Source organism: Myotis myotis, unplaced genomic scaffold, assembly GCF_014108235.1.
Source record: "Myotis myotis isolate mMyoMyo1 unplaced genomic scaffold, mMyoMyo1.p scaffold_m19_p_3, whole genome shotgun sequence".
In the NCBI taxonomy this organism is placed as follows: Eukaryota; Metazoa; Chordata; class Mammalia; order Chiroptera; family Vespertilionidae; genus Myotis; species Myotis myotis.
Genome location: NW_023416335.1, coordinates 99,573,708 through 99,593,114, shown reverse-complemented (window position 1 = coordinate 99,593,114; position 19,407 = coordinate 99,573,708). Strand labels below are relative to the sequence as shown.

At 41.3% G+C, this 19,407-nt stretch overlaps 1 protein-coding gene across 4 annotated transcripts in view; it reads left to right on the top strand.

Annotated features, from left to right (window-relative positions):
* Window positions 1-19,407, top strand: part of DCLK1 (doublecortin like kinase 1) — a 553,061-nt gene that overhangs the window by 291,516 nt on the left and 242,138 nt on the right. For all 4 annotated transcript variants that reach the window (XM_036299715.1, XM_036299714.1, XM_036299717.1 and 1 more), the window contains exon 4: window positions 16,666-16,765. In XM_036299715.1, coding sequence (XP_036155608.1) covers window positions 16,666-16,765 — 100 coding nt within the window. The remainder of the gene's footprint in view (window positions 1-16,665; window positions 16,766-19,407) is intronic.

The window sequence follows — 19,407 nt, the reverse complement described above, 5'->3', positions numbered from 1 at the left end:
ACTCCCAACAAACAAAAGCCCAGGACCGGATGGCTTCACAGGTGAATTTTACCAAAGATTCAAAGAACTAACACCTATTCTTTTCAAACTATCCTAATAATTCAAGGGGAGGGAAGATTCCTGAGCTCAATTTACCTGGCCAGAATTATCCTAAATCCAAAACCAGTTAAAGAAAAATTTTCCGCTAATATCTCTAATGAAAATAGATGCTAAAGTCTTCAGCAAAATATTAGCAAACCCAATCCAGTGATACATTTAAAAGATAATACGCCATGATCAAGTAGTATTTGTTGAAGAAAGAAATTGAGAAAGATATAAATAGTGGAAGCATACACGATGTTCATGAATAGAAATAATTAACACCATTAAAATGTCCATACTATCCAAAGCAGTCTATAGGTTCAATGCAATTCCTATCAAAATTCCAAAGGTGTATTTCACAGAACTAGAATAAATATTCCAAAACTGTATATGGAAACACAAAAAAACCCTGACTAGCAACAGCAATCTTGAGAAAGAAGAACAAAATTGGAGGAATCACTCCACCTGTTATCAAACTATACCACAAGGCCATAGTAATAAAAATAGCATAATAGAGGCATAAAAACAGACTTATAGATCAATGGAACAGAATAGAGCGTCCAAAAATAAACCCATACCTTTATAATCAGTTAATATTTGACAAAGAAGGCTAAAACATAAAATGGGGTAACAATAGTCTATTCAATAAATGGTGTTGGGAAAAGTGGACAGACACTTGCAAAACTATGAAACTAGAGACCATCAACAAGAATAAACTCAAAATGGATAAATGTACACTACATACAAGAATAAACTAAAAGTAGATAAAAGACTTAAGTGTTAGACTCAAAATCATGAAAATCCTAGAAATAAATCTAGGCAATAAAATCTTGGACCTTGTAGCAATATTTTTTCTGATAAATAGCCTTGAGCAAGGGAAGGAAAAAAATAAACAAATGGTTCATCTCAAACTAAAAGATCTTTGCACAGCGAAGGAAACCATCCACAAAATGGAAAGAAAACCCACTGAGTGGGAGAACATATTCGCCAATGATACATCTGATAAGAGGTTAATATCTAAAATTTATAAAGGACTTACACAACTCATTACCAAAAAACCCCCAAGCAATTCAATTTTAAAAAAATGGTTAAAGGACCTGAATAAACAGCTTTCCAAAGGGGACATACAGATGGCCAATTGATATATGAAAAGATGCTCAACATTAGTAGTTATCAGAGAAAGGCAACTTAAAACCACAATGAGATATCACCTTACACCTTTCAGAATGGCCATCATCAATAAATTAAGAAATCATCAATATATCAAGAAACAACAAGTGTTCATGAGGAGAAAAGGGAATGGAGAAAAGGGAACCCTCGTGTACTGTTGGTGGGAATACAGTTGCTGCAGCCTCTGTGGAGAGGAGTACAGAGTTACCAAAAAATAAAATAAAATAAAATAAAAACTGTAACTTCCCGCCCGGCCGGCATGGCTCAGTGGTTGAGTGTCGACCTATGAACCAGGAGGTCATGGTTCCATTCCCAGTCAGGACATATGCCTGGATTGTGGGCTCAATCCCCAGTAGGGGGCATGCAGGAGGCATCCTATCATTCTCTCTCATCATTGATGTTTCTATCTCTCCCTCTCCCTTCCTCTCTGAAATCAATAAAATATATATTTAAAAAATATAAATATAATAAAAAAAGAACGACAGTTTTTTAAAAGACTTTTTTAAATTTTATCAGAAATGTCTATCTAGAAAAAGGGTTGTAAATGTTATCATTTGCATAAGTTTATCATCAGTGAAATAAAAGGTAATAAAGGAATGTTGGGTAATGAATTTTTATGACAACATAATATCCTATCTAATAAAAGAGAAACATGGAAATTAGCATACATCCACTACCCTTCCCATTGGCTAATCAGCGAGATATGCAAATTAACTGCCAGCCAAGATGGCGGCCAGCAGTCTGGCAGCTTGAAGCTAACATGAGGCTTGCTTGCTTCAGTGATGGAGGAAACCAACGTTCCCCGCCTGCCTTGCCGGCCTCTAAGCTTGCAGTTTGAAACATAGTTACAAATATAGAAGCTAAAAAAAAACCCAGAAACCTGCTTTCAGCCTGCCGGGATCTCAGAGCTGGAGTTGATACAGTGTTTTGACTATAGATCCCAAACAAACCAGATACCTGCTTTCAGCAGCAGTGGCCTCAGAGCTGGAGCCAGAGCTAAAGCTGGCCCAGAATAAAAAAGAAAAAAAGAAAAAAAGGAGCAGTTGGGAGCTTCAGTCACCCGCCAGCCTGAAAACAGTCCTCAGCCCCTCACCCAGACTGGCCAGGCACCCCAGTGGGGACCCCCACCCTGAAGGGTGTGTGACCAGCTGCAAAAAGCCATCATCCCCTCACCCAGGCTGGCCAGGCAGCCCAATGGGGACCCCCACCCTGATCCAAGACACCCTTCAGGGCAAACCAGCCAGCCCCCACCCATGCACCAGGCCTCTATTCTATATAGTAAAATGGTAATATGCCTCCCAGCACCGGGATCAGCGGAGCTTAGAGGCCTCCCTGCACCGGGATCAGTGGGACAGGAGGCTGCGCCCAAACCCCCTGATCGCCCTGCGGCTCTGTGTGTGACAGGGGGCGGGGCCACAACCTCCCTATCTGCCCTGCTCTGTTCATGACAGGGGAAGGCACCCCAATGCCCTGATCAGCCCTGCTCTGTGCCTGATAGGGGGGAGCTCCCCAAACCCCTGATCACCCTGCGGCTCTGTGTGTGACAGGGTGCGGCGCCCCAACCCCCTGATTGGCCCTGCTCTGTGTGTGACAGGGTACGGCGCCCCAACCTCCCCGCCCCCTCCCCATGGGCCCTGCTCTGTGTGTGCTGGGAAAGAGCCATAACCTCCCCATTGGCCCTGCCCTGAGTGTGAGAGTGGTGGCGCTCCAACCCCCTGATCGGCCCTGCTCTGTAGGTAATAGAGGGCGGCGCCCCAACCCCCCCTCCATGGGCCCTGCTCTGTGTGTAATGGGGTAGAGCCATAACCTCCCCATCGGCCCTGCCCTGAGTATGACAGTGGTGGCGCTCCAACCCCCTGATCGGCCCTGCTCTGTAGGTAATAGAGGGCGGCGCCCCAACCCCCAATCCAGAGCGGGGGTTGCTCTGTGCGTAAAAGGGGGGAGTTCCCCAACATCCTGATGGGCCCTGCTCTGTGCGTGACAGGGGGCAGTGCCCCAACCCCCTGATTGGCCCCGCTCTGTGCGTGACAGGGGGTGGTGCCGCAACCTCCCCATTGACCCTGCCTTGAGTGTGACAGGGGGCGGTGCCCCAACCCCCCAATCGGCCCTACCCTGAGCGTGACTGAGGGTGGCATCGCAACCTCCTGATCTGCCCTGCTCTGTGCATGACAGGGGGTGACGCCCCAACTCCCCAATCGGCCCTGCTCTGAGCCCAACCAGGGGCTGCACCTGGGGATTGGGCCTGCCCTCTGCCACCCGGGAGCAGGCCTAAGCCAGCGGGTCGTTATCTCCCGAGAGGTCCCAAACTGCGAGAGGGCACAGGCCGGGCTGAGGGACCCTCCCTCCCCCCCAAGTGCACAAATTTTTGTTCACCGGGCCTCTTGTATTCCTAATATTTGGCTATAAGTATTCCTATATAATAAAACCCTAATATGCAAATTGGCCGAACGGTGGAATGACCAATTGCTATGATGTACACTGACCACCAGGAGGCAGACGCTCAATGCAGGAGGTGTCTCTTGGTGGTCAGTGCACTCCCACAGGGGGAGCACTGCTCAGCCAGAGCTGGGCTCACCGCTGGCGAGTGCTGCGATGGTGGTGGGAGCCTCTCCCTCTCCTGTGGCAGCACTAAGGACCCTTCGGGGGATGTCCAACTGCTGGCTTAGGCCCGCTCCCCACCTAAGCGGGGGCATCCCTCGAGGGGTCCCAGACTGAAGGAGGGCACAAGCCAGGCTGAGGGACCCCCCATCCCCAGTGCATGAATGTCATGCACCGGGCCTCTGGTGTTAATGTATTTTAGAACCAGGAATGTATGGGATTATGTGCTCATAGAACAGAAAAATTATTGACATATTATCTATTGGCATAACAATGCTCAATGCTGAGTGGAGAAAAGAAACCAAGTATGGAATGAAATTGGAAGAGAAACCTCAAAATGAAGTTTGGCAGGATGAGGTAACCCATGTGTGCCAAGTTTTTACTGAAAACTAATTATAATGGTCTTATTACAAATTGTGCAGAAAGAAGAAAGTTGATTTCTGGTGCCTTAAAAACACAGGTGACTGGATTTTTTTAAACCAGTGGTTCTCAACCTTGGCTGCACATTAGAATCACCTGGGAAACTTTTTAAAATCCTAATTTCTGGGTCTCATCCTCCAAAAATTCTGTTTCTTTGTTATGGGGTGGGGCCACAGCATTAGTAACAAAGAAACAGAATTTCCGGAGGATGAGGCTCAGAAATCAGGATTTTAAAAAGATTCCCAGGGGATTCTAATGTGCATCCAAGGTTGAGAGCCACTGTTTTAAACAAAGATACAATCATTTCTTTTTGGTAAAAAGTATCTCGTTAATGTGTGGATAACAGAACATTTAAGCCTTTTTTATTTTAATGAGAAATTGTAAATAAAGATTTTTAAAAGAAAATTAAAACTGAAAAGATATGTCATACTCGAGAATTCCACTATTCCAATAAGTGGACTGAATTTCATGGCTTTTAATTTTGCAATTGTTTGTTTAAAAAGATAGTAGTAAAACGTTTTATTATCTAAACATCTTGAGAGACACCTGATGAAGTAAGTCGTAATGGCTGTGGCTCCGAACAAAAGAGGACCTGACTGAAAAGATATCCCATGTTTTGTTGGTAGAGGGCGCTCTTGTAAAGAAAATATTGCCCTGTGGGCACTGCTGAAATCTTGCCCAGCTCCCTGACATCATCATCACCATGGAGATCTCATTACAATGAGAGGGAATGGATTCCACAGTCCTGCTTCAGAAATAGCAGATGCTATTACTGCTTTTGTTTGAATCTCTGCCCTTGCAGAGCAACGCAAACCGGAAGCTCAGAGGAGAGGAAGTCCATATTTGTCTCTGTGTTTTTATTTCTTCCTGTAAGCAACTTAGTCTCCCAGGAGGAGTGTGTGTAATGACAAGTTAAATGGAAAATATGTAAATTTAGATTTCAAGTAAGGAGAGTCAGAACACTGAATATGGTGTGTTTTGTTTTGGTTTTGAGTCAAAGAATTAAATTTTCATTAAAAAATTTATTAGACATTTTTTACTATAAACTATTACAATGGTTTCATTAACTGACATTTATAATACACAAACATAAGTTTCTATGTATTTGAATAGACTTGTTTTTCTGCAGCTTAATAACTAAGAATCTGAATTTAAGTTCTAACTGGCTTGGTTTCAAATTCCTACTGACCTCTGTTTATTCTGGGTAAATTTTTTAATCTGTAAAATAGGGATAGTAATTACATCAAACTATTGCCAAATAGAGTCTGTCTTCTTCATAGAAGAGAGGATTAGATGTAGTGATGTATATTACTATTTTTATTGCTATATCACATCATAAGAATTTTCATCTTTTCTTTATATCTTCATCATATAATTATTGTGGTAAAACATATGAGAACTAATACAGAAATTATCACTAACAGAAATTAAGTAACATAAGTATTACAATGATTATAGAAAATCTAGGTTCAGAACCCAGGTATTTTGATCTCCTTTCAAGGGCTTTTTTCATCACATCTGGCAATTCTAATCAACCATGTTTTTTGAGATACAGTGGGTATGGCATTATGCTAAGCACTATCAGAGATAAACTCTGATGCAGTAAATGGGATGTTTTCATATGGAGTTAGATTTCCTATAATAATCATAGCAGCAGTTAGAATTGAAAATTGATAGATTATTAAGCATTGCAGGCCATAAACTGATTACCTCATTTATGAAATACATATAATATGTATAAATTTTTTTCTAAGGTAGGAGCATTTTGACAGAAGACAGTTTTCTTAGAGGAATACAAATCTCTGGGTTCCAAAAAAACTAAAAGTTGGTGACAAATACCAAGAGGCCCTGAGTAAAGACAATGGTTCATAGGACTCTATATACCTGCGGGAGCAGGTGAACCTACTTCCAAATGATTTTCACAGCATCCTTTTGGTGGAAGCCTAATAAAAATCAGAAGCATGACCAGCTTCATGTTAGTAACTTCTACCAGCTTTGCATCAATTCCTTGATACTAATCCAAAGTATGTTTTTCACCAAAATAATATCCTATCTAATAAAAGAGAAACATGGTAATTAGCGTACAACCGCTACCCTTCCCATTGGCTAATCAGGTTGATATGCAAATTAACTGCCATCCAAGATGGCAGCCAGCAGCCAGGCAGCTTGAAACTAACATGAGGCTTGCTTGCTTCAGAGACGGAGGAAACCAACGTTCCCCCACCTGACTTGCCGGCTTCTGAGCCTGCAGTTTGAAACATTGTAACAAATATAGAAGCTAAACAAAACCCCAGAAACCTGCTTTCAGCCAGCCGGGATCTCAGAGCTGGAGTTATACATTGTTTTGATTATAGAACCGAAACAAACCAGATACCTGCTTTCAGGAGTGGAGGCCTAAGAGCTGGAGCCTCAGAGCTAAAGCTGGACCAGAATTAAAAAAAAGAAAGAAAGGAGCGATTGGGAGCTTCCGTCACCTGCCAGCATGAAAACAGCCCTCAGCCCCTCACCCAGACTGGCCAGGCACCCCAGTGGGGACCCCCACCCTGAAGGGTGTGTGACCAGCTGCAAACAGCCATCATCCCCTCACCCAGGCAGGCCAGGCACCCCAGTGGGGACCCCCACCCTGATCCAGGACACCCTTCAGGGCAAACCAGCTGGCCGCCACACGTGCACCAGGCCTCTATCCTATATAGTAAAAGGGTAATATGCCTCCCAGCACTGGCATCAGCAGAGCTGTGAGGCCTCCCAGCACCGGGATCAGCATGACAGGGGGCAGCGCCCAAACCCCCTGATCGCCCTGTAGCTCTGTGTGTGACAGGGGGCGGGGCCACAACCTCCTTATCCACCCTGCTCTGTTTGTGACAGGGGAAGGCGCCCCACCCCCTGATCAGCCCTGCTCTGTGCCTAATAGGGGAGAGTTCCCCAACCCCCTGATCGCCCTGCGGCTCTGTGTGTGACAGGGTGCGGCGCCCCAACCCCCTGATCGACCTTGCTCTGTGCGTGACAGGGCGTATCACCCCAACCCTCGGATTGGCCCTGCTCTGTGCATGACAGGGGGTGGTGCCGCAACCTCCCCATTGACCCTGCCTTGAGTGTGACAGGGGGCGGTGCCCCAAGCCCCCAATTGGTCCTACCCTGAGCTTGACTGAGGGTGGCATCGCAACCTCCCAATCCGCCCTGCTCTGGGGCGGATTCCCAACTCCCCAATTGGCCCTGCTCTGAGCCCGACCAGGGGCTGCACCTAGGGATTGGGCCTGCCCTCTGCCACCAGGGAGCAGGCCTGAGCCAGCAGGTCGTTATCTCCCAAGGGGTCCCAGACTGTGAGAGGGCGCAGGCAGGGCTGAGGGACCCCCCCTCTTCCCCCCGAGTGCACAAATTTTTGTGCACTGGGCCTCTAGTATACTAATAAAATCCCTCTTCCCAAAGTGAGAAGGGGCACCCATAGACTACATTCTCTCCACATCTACTTAGGAAAGAAGCCTTTGGTACAGTGCCTAGGAACTACATACTATGTTTTTTAAATTTTTTCATTATAGAGGCATACCTCATTTTATTGTGCTTCATAGGGGTTGTGTTTTTTACAAATTGAAGGCAAGACCCTCCACCAGCAAAAAGTTGCAACTTGCTTTATTGCGGTGGTCTAGAACTGAATCCGCAATATCTCCAAGGTGTGCCTGTGTTAGGTATGCATTTAATTTATATTGATTTTGAAGTAAAAATACATTTGGGCTAATAAAAAATAGCTAAAATTTATTGAGGACTTATTATCTTCTGACTCCTGGTCTTAACTCATCTAATCTTTAAAACAGTTGATATGATACACCGAGGAACAAATTAACATCTAGGTGGTCAAATTGGCTTAATTAAGAACCTAGGCTTTGGCAACAAGGCTGTGCTCTTGTGAAATGGTGCCAGATAAGATGTCTCTGTTTTGTGTAAGAACCATACCCAATAGGAGACACTGTCTCTGCCTGTACTAAATTTAGGATCTTTTAAAAAAAAATATGACATGTTTCAAGATAGCTGACTGGGGCTTCCTGACACCAATTCGGTGGTGGTGGCAGAGAAAGGGCTGCAACTCATCCAACTGCCTTCAAGCTTATGACAAAACCACTGGAAGCTAATACATAGTGCTCTGCTGAATTACTAATTCACAGCAGTATGATAGGAATTCTTTGGAGTGTGAGTCTGTACACATATATACTAGAAAAAAAATAGGTTAAGGATAAGGGTAGTTGTGTTTTCAAGGCCTAGCACAGTGGCTGGAAAATAATAGGTGTTCAATAAACATTTATTGAATGGTCACTAAGGGTTCATAGCAAAGGTGAGTCACTTTGTATTAGAGTGGATAGAGAAGATAAGGCTTGAATCTTCAAGTGAGCTTTGAGTTAGAGCAAGAATTTCAATAGGCAAAGAGTTAAGTAGGAGAGGACACCTAATGGGGAAAAAAAACATACCAAAAACCACACTAGTAGGAAAGAACAGCCTTTTTTTCTGAAAAGAATAAGTCAAGAAGATAAGTTGGAGTTCTCTTTTCTCAAACTTGATATCTGTGTCTTTGCAAATTTTGATGTATGCTTCCAACATGTGTGCAGAGATTTAATAAAAGAATAGGTCAACTGTCACTATCTCCTTGTAGCAAGAGGCATGTTTGTGTTTTTTTCTTGGATGTTTATATTGATTTTATAGAGAGGGGAAAGGAGAGGGAGAGTGAGAGAAAGGGAACATTGATGGGCTGCCTCCTGCATGATCCCTACTGTGGATTGAGCCTGAAAGCTGGGCATGTGCCCTGACCTGGAATCAAACCAGCAACCTCTCGGTGCATGGGACAATGCTCAACCAACTGAGCCACACTGGCCAGGGAAGAGCATGTTTTTCTTTATCCATAAATGGAACTTTTTTGAAAGCTGGTTATCATATTTAATTCTGAGAATCTAAAATTTAAAAGGCATAACACTGCATAGATAAGTAAAAATCAGATCATTATTCAAAACACTGTTTTACATTTCTCTACCTTTTCTAATCCTTTGATATCAGAAAGTACAGTAATGCCTAAGGCAGTGGTTCTCAACCTTCCTAATGCCGCAACCCTTTAATACAGTTCCTCATGTTGTGGTGACCCCCAACCATAAAATTATTTTCATTGCTACTCCATAACTGTAATTTTGCTACTGTTATGAATCATAATGTAAATATCTGATATGCAGGATGTATTTTCATTGTCCGCTACCCACAGGTTGAGAACCGCTGGTAAGGGAAAATTCACAAATTATAATTGGCCTAGAACAGTGATTTTAAACCTTTTTCATCTCATGGCACACATAAACTAATTACTAAAATTCTGCAGTAAACCAAAAAATGTATATCTTTTGCCAATCTGATACACAATAATAGGTATAATATTTTAATCCTCACCCGAGGATATGTTTTCTTTTTAAAAATATCTTTATTGTTGAGAGTATCGAAGATATTCCCTCCTTTGACCTCCCCCCCTTGACCTCTTCCACCCAGATCCCACGCCACCCCAGGCCTTCACCCTATTGTCTGTGTCCATGTGTAATGGACATAAGCATATAAGTTCTTTAGTTAATCTCTTCCTGACTCCTTCTCCACTTCCCTCTGAGATTCATCAGTCTGTTCCATGTTTCCATATCTTGGGTTTTATTTTATTCATCAGGGGTTTTTTTTGTTCATTAGATTCCTTGTTCATTTATTTTGATATTCAATTGTTGATAGATATGTATTCATTGCCATTTTATTGTTCATAATTTTTATCTTTTTTTTTTATCTTTTTCTTCTTAAAGAATACCCTTCAACATTTCATATAATACTGGTTAGATAGATAGTGATGAACTCCATTAGCTTTTGCTTGTCTGTGAAGCTCTTTATTTGACTTAAATTCTAAATGATAGTTTTGCTGGATAGAGTAATCTTGGTTATATGTCCTTGCTTTTAATCACTTTCAATATTTCTTGCCACTCTCTTCTGGCCTGCAAAGTTTCTGTTGAGAAATCAGCTGCCAGCTGTATGGGTGCTCCCTTGTAGCTAACTAACTGCTTTTCTCGTGCTGCTTTTAATATTCTCTCTTTGTCTTTAACCTTTGGCATTTTAATTATGATGTGTCTTGGTGCAGGCCTCTTTGGGTTCCTCTTGTTGGGGACTCTCTGGGTTTCTTGGACTTGTATGTCTATTTCTTTCACCAGGTAGGGGAAGTTTTCTGTCATTATTTCTTCAAATAGGGTTTCAATATCTTGCTCTCTTTCTTCTCCTTCCTGCTCCCCCATGATGCAAATGCTGGTACACCTGAAGTTGTCCCGAGGCTCCTTACACTATGGTCATATTTTTGAATTCTATTTTATTTTTGCTCTTCTGATTGGTTGTTTTTTGGCTTCCTCATATTCCAAATTACTGATTTGATTCTTGGCATCCTCTACTCCACTGTTGATTCCCTGTAAACTGTTCTTCATTTCAGTTAGTGTATTCTTCATTTCTGACTAGTCCTTTTTCATGTCTTTGATGTTCTCACTAATTTTCTTGAAATTGTCACAAAGTACCTTAACATTCTCACTAAGTTCCTTGAAGCTCTCATTAAGATCCTTGAGCATCCTTATAACCATAGTTTTGAACTCTATAACTAGCACTTTGTTTGCTTCCATTTCATTTAGGTTTTTTTTTGTGTGTGTGTGTTTTGTTTGTTTTTAGATTTCATCTGTCTTTCATTTGTGACATGTTTCTTTGTCTCTGCATTTTGACTGCTTCCCTGTGTTTGTTTCTATGTATTAGGTAGAGCTGATATGTCTCCTGAAATTGGTAGAGTGGCTTTGTGTAGTAAGTGTCCTGTAGGGTCTAGTGACTCAACCTCCCCAGTCACCTGAGCTTGGCACTCTAGCTGCACCCCTGTATGGGCTGTGTGCACTGTCCTGTTGTAGTTGAGCCTTGATTGCTGTTGTTGTCACTGGGAGGAATTGACCTCCATGCCAACTGGCTGTGAGACCAGTTGCCACTACAGTGGAAGAGTTGCTGTGCAGAAGACACCCCTATGGAGCAGGACTTGCTTCAGTGGGGCTTTGGTGCTCACTGAGTCCACCCCTTGAGCGTGTTGTTCATGGATACAGTAGAGTTGTAATCTAGTGTGGTCTGAAGCTGTCCATCAGGTGTACTGGCTCTAGGGCCTCTTGGGAGGTGCAAAGTCAGCCACTGCCTGTGGTCTGCCTGGGGCCACCTGGCATGAGCTACAGAGCACGCTACAGATGACTGCAACCTATGTTGGGCTTAGAGATGCCCAAGATAGTCCAAGCTGTGAATCTTGGCAAGCTGCTGCTAGTGCCAGGTCTGGGGCCACTTATAGAGAGATAGGAGACACATGTGTCTAGCTGCTGCTTGTTTGAGAGATTTTAGGAAAGTCTGAAGCCTGAGCCAGAACAGGCCATTCATATGTAAAAGACACTGCAAACAACTTGGGTAAAGCTGAAAATTGGGGGGATGGGATGTTAGAGAATCACTAGGGTGGGAAGAACTGTGTGGGCCAGGTTGATGGGGACTCAGTCATCTCTGTAGTGGGGAAGTCCCAGCCTTTTTGCCTAGGAGAAAGTTGCTCCAAAGTCCTTGCCCTGATACCAGAAAATTTAGTTCCTTCCCACATGTTCCTGGATTCTTTCAAGCTGCTGACACAGTGCTGGAGCCCAGAATGAGTGAGTCCAAGTAGGTCCATATGCTGGATATTTAAGAGAAACTTCCTGGGACTCTAGTAGTCTCTGTGTCACTCAGCCACAATCACCACTGGTTTTTATAGCTCAAAGTTACGGGAACTTCTCTTCCTGGCTCAGAAACAGTGGGTTGAGGGGTCTGGTGTGGGGCTGGGACCCTTTCCTCCTCCCTGGAAGCCTCCTTAACTAAGATATCCCTCCTGATTAAAAACACACCACAAGTGGGTGTCAGACCAGCCATTCCACACCTCCACCCTTCCTTCCAGTCTCAATGTGCTTCTTTACTTCTCTAGTTTCAGGATTTCCATTCAGCCAGATTTTTGGCGGTTCTGCATGATAGTTGTTTTGTATTTTACTTGTAATTTTGATGTGGTTGTGGGAGAATCCGAGTACCAGCATTAACCTATGCTGACATCTTGGTTCCCCCACTGAGGATATGTTAATTATTGATTTTAGAGAGAAAGGGGGAGAGAAAAGGAGAGAAACATCAATGTGAGAGAGAAACATCTGTCAGTTGCCTCCAATATGTGCCCCAACCAGGGACTGAACTCACAACCTACCAAGGTATGTGCCTTGACCAGGAATCAAACCCTAAACCTTTGGTGTACAGAACGATGCTCTAACCAACTGAGCAACACGGCCAGGGCAAAATAGGTATAATTTTCATTCATTCACATGATGGCTATTGTGTTGGCTATTGTCATTTTTCTTTTGACAATCTAAGGGAAAAGAAGTCAGTGCCCTGACTAAATAGTCAGGTATTGCATTTTTAAAAATCCTTGCAGCACACCAGTGTGCTGGAGAAAATGGTTGTAAGTGCTTCTCTGTGATTCTTTTTTGTTACACTATAGCTACCTTTAGTGTAAAGTGAATACAGTATAGCTACTTTTAGATCAATGACAGAGTATAGATAACTGAAGTGCACAGATTATTCTAAATCCTTCTTTATTGTAAGCTTGTGTTGAAGGCACTTCTGCTATCAAGTCTTTTACCAAGGCTTCTAACAAGAGAGAGTTTTATAAATTTGAATTTCATCTACTGACCATATCTACCTTCTCTAGTGGGAGGTTGTGAGCAGAGAAATTGCTAAATGATACCAGAGCAGAGAACACAGAAAACATCACAGTTTCTGATAGTTCAACAAATTCTTTGATTTCAGTCACTGAACATTGAGAGGTAAATGAATACATGTTGCTTGAGACTGAAATGACTTTTCCTTATTGTTTTGTACTGGGTGATGACAGTTACTTTTCCTTAGCAATCACCACATTTCTTTTATGTTCTTGGAATCCTGGATTTGGAAGCAACATCAGAAGTTCATTATGTTTCATTTCCCACTTTCCTACAGAATTATAACTAAACTGTCCAAGCTGAATGGTTGTCTATTCTGTTCTTTGTTTGGAGGATGGTCATTGGTACATGTTGGAAAACAGTTGGCTGACAACCTGCTTATGCGAGTTATAGTCTTGATAATACAGGGTGGGGCAAAAGTAGGCTTACAATTATTTGTATGGAAAATAATCCTATATAATAAAAGGCTAATACGCAAATAGACCGAATGGTGGAACGACCAGTTGCTATGATGTGCACTGACCACCAGGGGGTAGATGCTCAATGCAGGAGCTGAACCATGGTGGTCAGTGCACTCCCACAGTGGGGAGCACCTCTCAGCCAGAAGCTGGGCTCATGGCTGGTGAGCGCAGTGGTGGTGGCGGGAGCCTCTCCCACCTCCACAGCAGTGCTAAGGATGTCAGTCTGCTGGTTTAGGCAGTTGGACATCCTCCGAGGGCTCCCAGACTGCAAAAGGGCGCAGGCCAGGCTGAGCCCCCCCCCCCCAAGTGCATGAATTTTGTGCACCAGGCCTCTAGTATAATCTGTTATAATAAAAGTGTAATATGCTAATTAGACTGGACATCCTTCCAGATGACCTTCCAGACGAAGCTGGGGCTGCGAGGGAAGCCCAGATCCCGGCTGCTAGAGGGAAGCCTTGGTCCCAGGTGCCAGAGGGAAACCGGTGCCAGCAGCCAGGGGAAGAAATGCCTACTCTTACATGAATTTTATGCATCAGGCCTCAGTAATAATAATACAAGAATAAACTCTGTTTTGTGTACTCACAACTAAAAATCTACTTTTTTGTTATTGGTAATCCCCCCCGAGGATATTTTTCCACTGATTTTTAGAGAGAGTGGAAAGGACTCTCTCTAACATCGATGTGAGAGAGAAACATTGATCTGAGACATCAATTGGTTGCCACCCACATACTCTCTGACCAGGACTAGGGATCGAGCCGGCAAATGAGGTACGTGCCCTTGACAAGAATTGAACCTGGGACAGTTTAGTCTCTTGGCCAACATTCTATCCACTTAGCCAAACTGGCTAGGGCTGTAAATCTACTTTTGATCCACCCTGTATTATTTGTTCTCTTAGCAGTAGCATAGAACATACACACATATATGAATGTAATCTGCTTAGCAATCTGATGTTCTAAAATGCAAGTGATGAGAATACATAGAAAGAAAGGACAATTTCCTTTTGAAAACAATACTTTTCATCTATCAGAAATTTGTCATCAAATGTTTGGCACATAGCCTGGCACAGAGTAGGCCCATTATAAATGTTTGCATTAGTAAAAACAACACAAAAAAACAAACAGCTAGAGAAATAATGCTGCCTACGAGGAGAGTGGGTAACTGTTCTTTGTTTTGTGTATTCCCAGAGTTCTTTTCACCTATGGTTGCTGTATGAGAAAAGAGTTCTGGAATCAAATAATTTTGGAAAATACTGAATCTTTCTATCTCCTTTTTGGAGTTGTGATGTACATTAGCACATTAAGTGTTTTCAGAAGTCACCTGTCTATATCTGATAAACTCAGTATTTCCCAAGTCTATTTGCACAGAAACTATTAACAACCCACACTTTAGGAAATATGCTCTTTAGGGTTAATTGTTCACAGTTTTTTGCCTGAGGGAATGACTATGTCTTACTCATTTCCTATGTACATTCTATATGATAACTAGTATATATAGGGACAATACAGATTTATGCAGATAGAATGAAAATGGCCTGTATGAGGTTGGATAAGATGACACCAACACTGACCAAGAAAGCTGGGTAGGGGAGCTGTGTCTTGAATGTAAAGATGAACAGGGTCATGGCTGGAATCAGAATGAAAGAGAGTGGTAAAATAGACAGTAGGTTCTGAATGCAAAGAACATGTTTTTAACCTGAGCATAAGATTGGAGCTTCTGACACTGCTATTGAAGACCCTCAGTCCATCTTCCTTGATAATTACAATGTTCCTCTTAAGTCACCTATGTTGTCAAGCCTTACAGACAGAGTAAGCACTGACGACCAAGGTAGTACCTCATTCATACTTAATGCTTATTATCAAACTGTTATAGAAATTTCATTCTTAAAACTACAGCCAAGTGATTATTTGGAAATGAGAGATTAATTGGAAAAACTATCTGGAACCTATACATATTTGCATTTAGGGACTTTAAATAATGTTTTGTTCTCCCACCTTACTATTGTAAGTCTTATAGCTCCTGGATGTGTCAGGGTAGTGTCACCAAGGATTGACAAAGAGTGGAACCCCAGAGAGACCCTGCAAATGAAACTACAAACAAGGGAGGACCTAATAGTAAACACAGGCCAAAAACTCTAACACCCCAGGAAGGTTTGACTATGGTTCTCAGATATCCAAGGGAAATGCTATTAGAAAGTCTGTTTCCTACAGTCTGAATGTGTGCCTCTAATTGGCTGCTTTAGGATTTGCTCCAAATGGTCACAAGAAATTGAAATGAGATAGAAATCAGCAGTGTTTACAGTGCCTTGTGTTGGCATTATACACATTGTGAACAAAATAGTACATCGTATATCCAAAGACAGAGATCAATATGCTTGAAATTATTCATTTTGACCACATTTACTTGAAAAATGGCATTTAGCTCTCAAAGTTATTGAAGAATTGTAGGTTGAATAACTATCAAAAGGTTGTTTGAAAACTTGCTTTTTACCTGACTATGAGAAGTTAGATAAAATGAGCATTTTAAATTTGAGCATAGCTTGAGTAATGGGCATATAGTTATCTTCGTCTGTATATCTAAATCTCAGTAATAACTGTCTTTTTTATATTATTTTTCTATTATTATGAAGGTTTACATTTTTGTCTCAACTAGATGTAGAAGGGGTCTAAAGGATATATTTATATTCATGTTATGATACAGCTATTTTTCTTCTGTTGTCACCCCAGTGAACATCATGTACATATTATGGCATCAGTTACTAAAAAACATATTTGTTGCTGAAATCATATGCTGACTTTTATTGCTATCAAGGAATATTATATTCAGAAGGAAAAAAGGGTGCTCCTTTTCCACATGTTGCTGCATTCTCTCTATTATAAAAATAAAGGGATATTACCTCTGAGCCTATTGATACATCAAGTAATAAATGTGACAGTTAATAGTTCTATTTTCCTCACCCCATCTTCCTGCACAACTGCAACATAACATGTTTCTTACTAGTAACAGATGCTGGAGACCTTCCTTTGAAATTCCTGTGGAGAAGCTGCCCTGTTGATTGCATTAGACAGGAAGTGGTTTCATGCAGATGTTGACTTGCTGGTGCATTGTAGTAATTGCTGTTCTGCTGACCCCTTGCTGAGTGCAGTGCTTTTCTCTTGTAGGTGATGTGCCTTCAGGACTTTTTTGGTGACGATGACATTTTTATTGCATGTGGACCAGAGAAGTTCCGTTACCAGGATGATTTCTTGCTAGATGAAAGTGGTAAGGAAAAAAAAAAGTTCAAAACCAGGGGAAATTTGAGGCAGCTTTCCAAAATGAGCTGCACCAGGCCAAGATCATGTCAACTCTAAAGCTACCAAATCAGTTTCAGATCCTCATCCAGTATGTCTTTTCCATACCTTGAATTTCTTTGATTTTTTTTTATATAGAAAACAGATGAAATGATAATTGGAAAGGTTACATAATTTAGAAGGGTCAATGATGAATGGCTAATTTATAACCACTTAATAACTAAAATGATGTTCTATAAAAATCATGGTGTGGATTTCTACATTTTAACTGTATATTTTCCTCAAAATTTATATTTGAGATATTTATAATCATAAAATTATTGAGTATGTTTCTAGGCTCGTCTTTCAGGTGACTTCCTTTAGTTCCTAACTAGGAAAGTGACTTGGTGCCCCCCCTTTTTTTAACATTTCAGAAGTTTATGTCATCACCATCTGCGAGGGTTAAAAAAAAAAAAAAAGAGTAGTGTGGCTTACTTCCATTAAAAATGAAATGTAAAAAAGGGACCGTTGATAAACAGGGAAAGACACATCTTAGGAAATGAATATGAAAGGTTGTGACTCAAGAATGATGTTTTTTTTTAATATTATAAATCATCTCAGAACCTTAACAGCATCATGTGAAAAGTTATTAAAGAGGCCTTTCCATGATAATCTTACCTCTAATTTAATTAGGGAAATGTTACATACTTATTGACAATTCAAATTCTAGCTAGTTGGAAATGATTTTTGAAGTGAATGAATGTTTTGCCTAGACAAATTCAATTAAACAAATTAGTAAGCTTTTAGCAAAATGGATGGGAAATACATGAGCACCAACATAATATGATGAGTGATGTAATATTTCTGCTCTAACACTGCTGATGTGTATTCACATAGAGTATCTATATTATATGCATATATACATATCAGTTACATGCATTTAAACATACTGTAATTATTTCATCATTTAAAAGTGATGTAGAATGTATAGGGAGGGATAAGAATAAGAAAGGTTACCTCTTTATTGTGAAAATTTCAAATGCCCAATAAAAGTATATATAGATGTGTCATTTGAAAGATTGAAGTTATTTTGGTTCAAATTTTTTAGCTGGAAGAGTGGTTTGATACCTCTTTTCTTATAAATAAGTTTTCTTTGCTAAATATGTTCTGTCATCTCTAATAGGCATGCCCTTTGGGGGCAAAGATTTAGGGAGAGACCTCTACCCATCCCAACCCTTCTTCAGGCAGCTTTGCCACTGTATGGAACAAATGAATGTTAGGGGTCAGGCAGAAGAGCTGACAGCATAATTTTGAAAAAAAATAAACTGTCTTGACTTTCAATTTAAAGAAAATAGATGCTTCTAATAGAATGGTCTGAGAGACCAGATGCATTCTGAAATGAAAGTTTCATTTGTTGATTTGATATAGAAAACAACCTATCAGACTGGAACTGGAATACAGCTGTTTCACATCAGCAGAGTTGGCCTGGGGTTCCCAAGTCCCCAGTCTCTTTCTACCCCATGTTAGAATCCTTTCTCATTAAAAAGGATTCACACAGATCTCTCCCTATCTCTATTTGTGTATCTATGTCTGTCTGACTGTCTGTCTATCTATCTATCTATCTATCTATCTATCTATCTATCTATCTATTCATCTATCTATCTATCTACCTATCTATCTAAGTATTTATCTATCTCTCTATTGGCACAGCAGTGCACATCAGGACAACTTGCCCATAATTTGTGGTTTGGCCCTTTGCAGGCCCACTTCAAACTGTTTGAGAGAGAAAGTGAGAACTTCACATCCTTTCTCCTGATGAATATACCTTATTTCTTGATGTGAAATATATTTGCTGAGTAACTGTGTTCTCCGCCCCCCCGCCCCCCGTCCTAAAAGAAGCATGTGGATTGGGGAGGGGGAGAGAATCTAAATTAAAATTTTATTTTCTTGGATGAACTTAACCCTGAAACTAAAATCACATGTTGACAACTGCAATTTCCCTGTTGCTTGTACGCCATGTTTTAATGCTAATATATTAAAATTTGAATCTTCTAGAAAGTGCTCTGAGCATAATTTAGCATAGCTTATATGTACTTGCTAAATGGCATTTGCACATTGAGGCTTCATTTGGCCTGTTCCGAGTAGCTTCCTGTACCGCTGCTGATACGGACATCTTAAGAATTAATACTTACCCAGTACTGTGCTTGATTTAATGGTTCCAAGAAGTGGCCTTTTGCTGCAAGGCAGTACTTTTATTTTATCTTTCAAAATTAACCTGCCTCCCAGTGTGTTCAGGATTAGCAACAATACATCCCCCTAATTACTGCTGGAAAAGTTCCTGGAAGTGGCTCTTAAGGTCTAACCAGTGAGAAGTTTACCATTAAATACTTGTATTTCATGGGGCTATACTAGAGCCATAGCAATATTAGAAACTGTAAGGAGCCTCCTTCCTCCCCTAAGTTTTCACCTGGAAAAAAACAAAAACAAAACAAAACAAAACAAAAAACAAACAACCCACAAAAACACCTTCCTGTTTCCAGCTCAAAATATAACTGTTTTAGCGATATCATCATCAATGAGTGGAGTCTCAGCACCTTCAAAAATGGTGGATACAGTTCTATATAGAAAGACAGA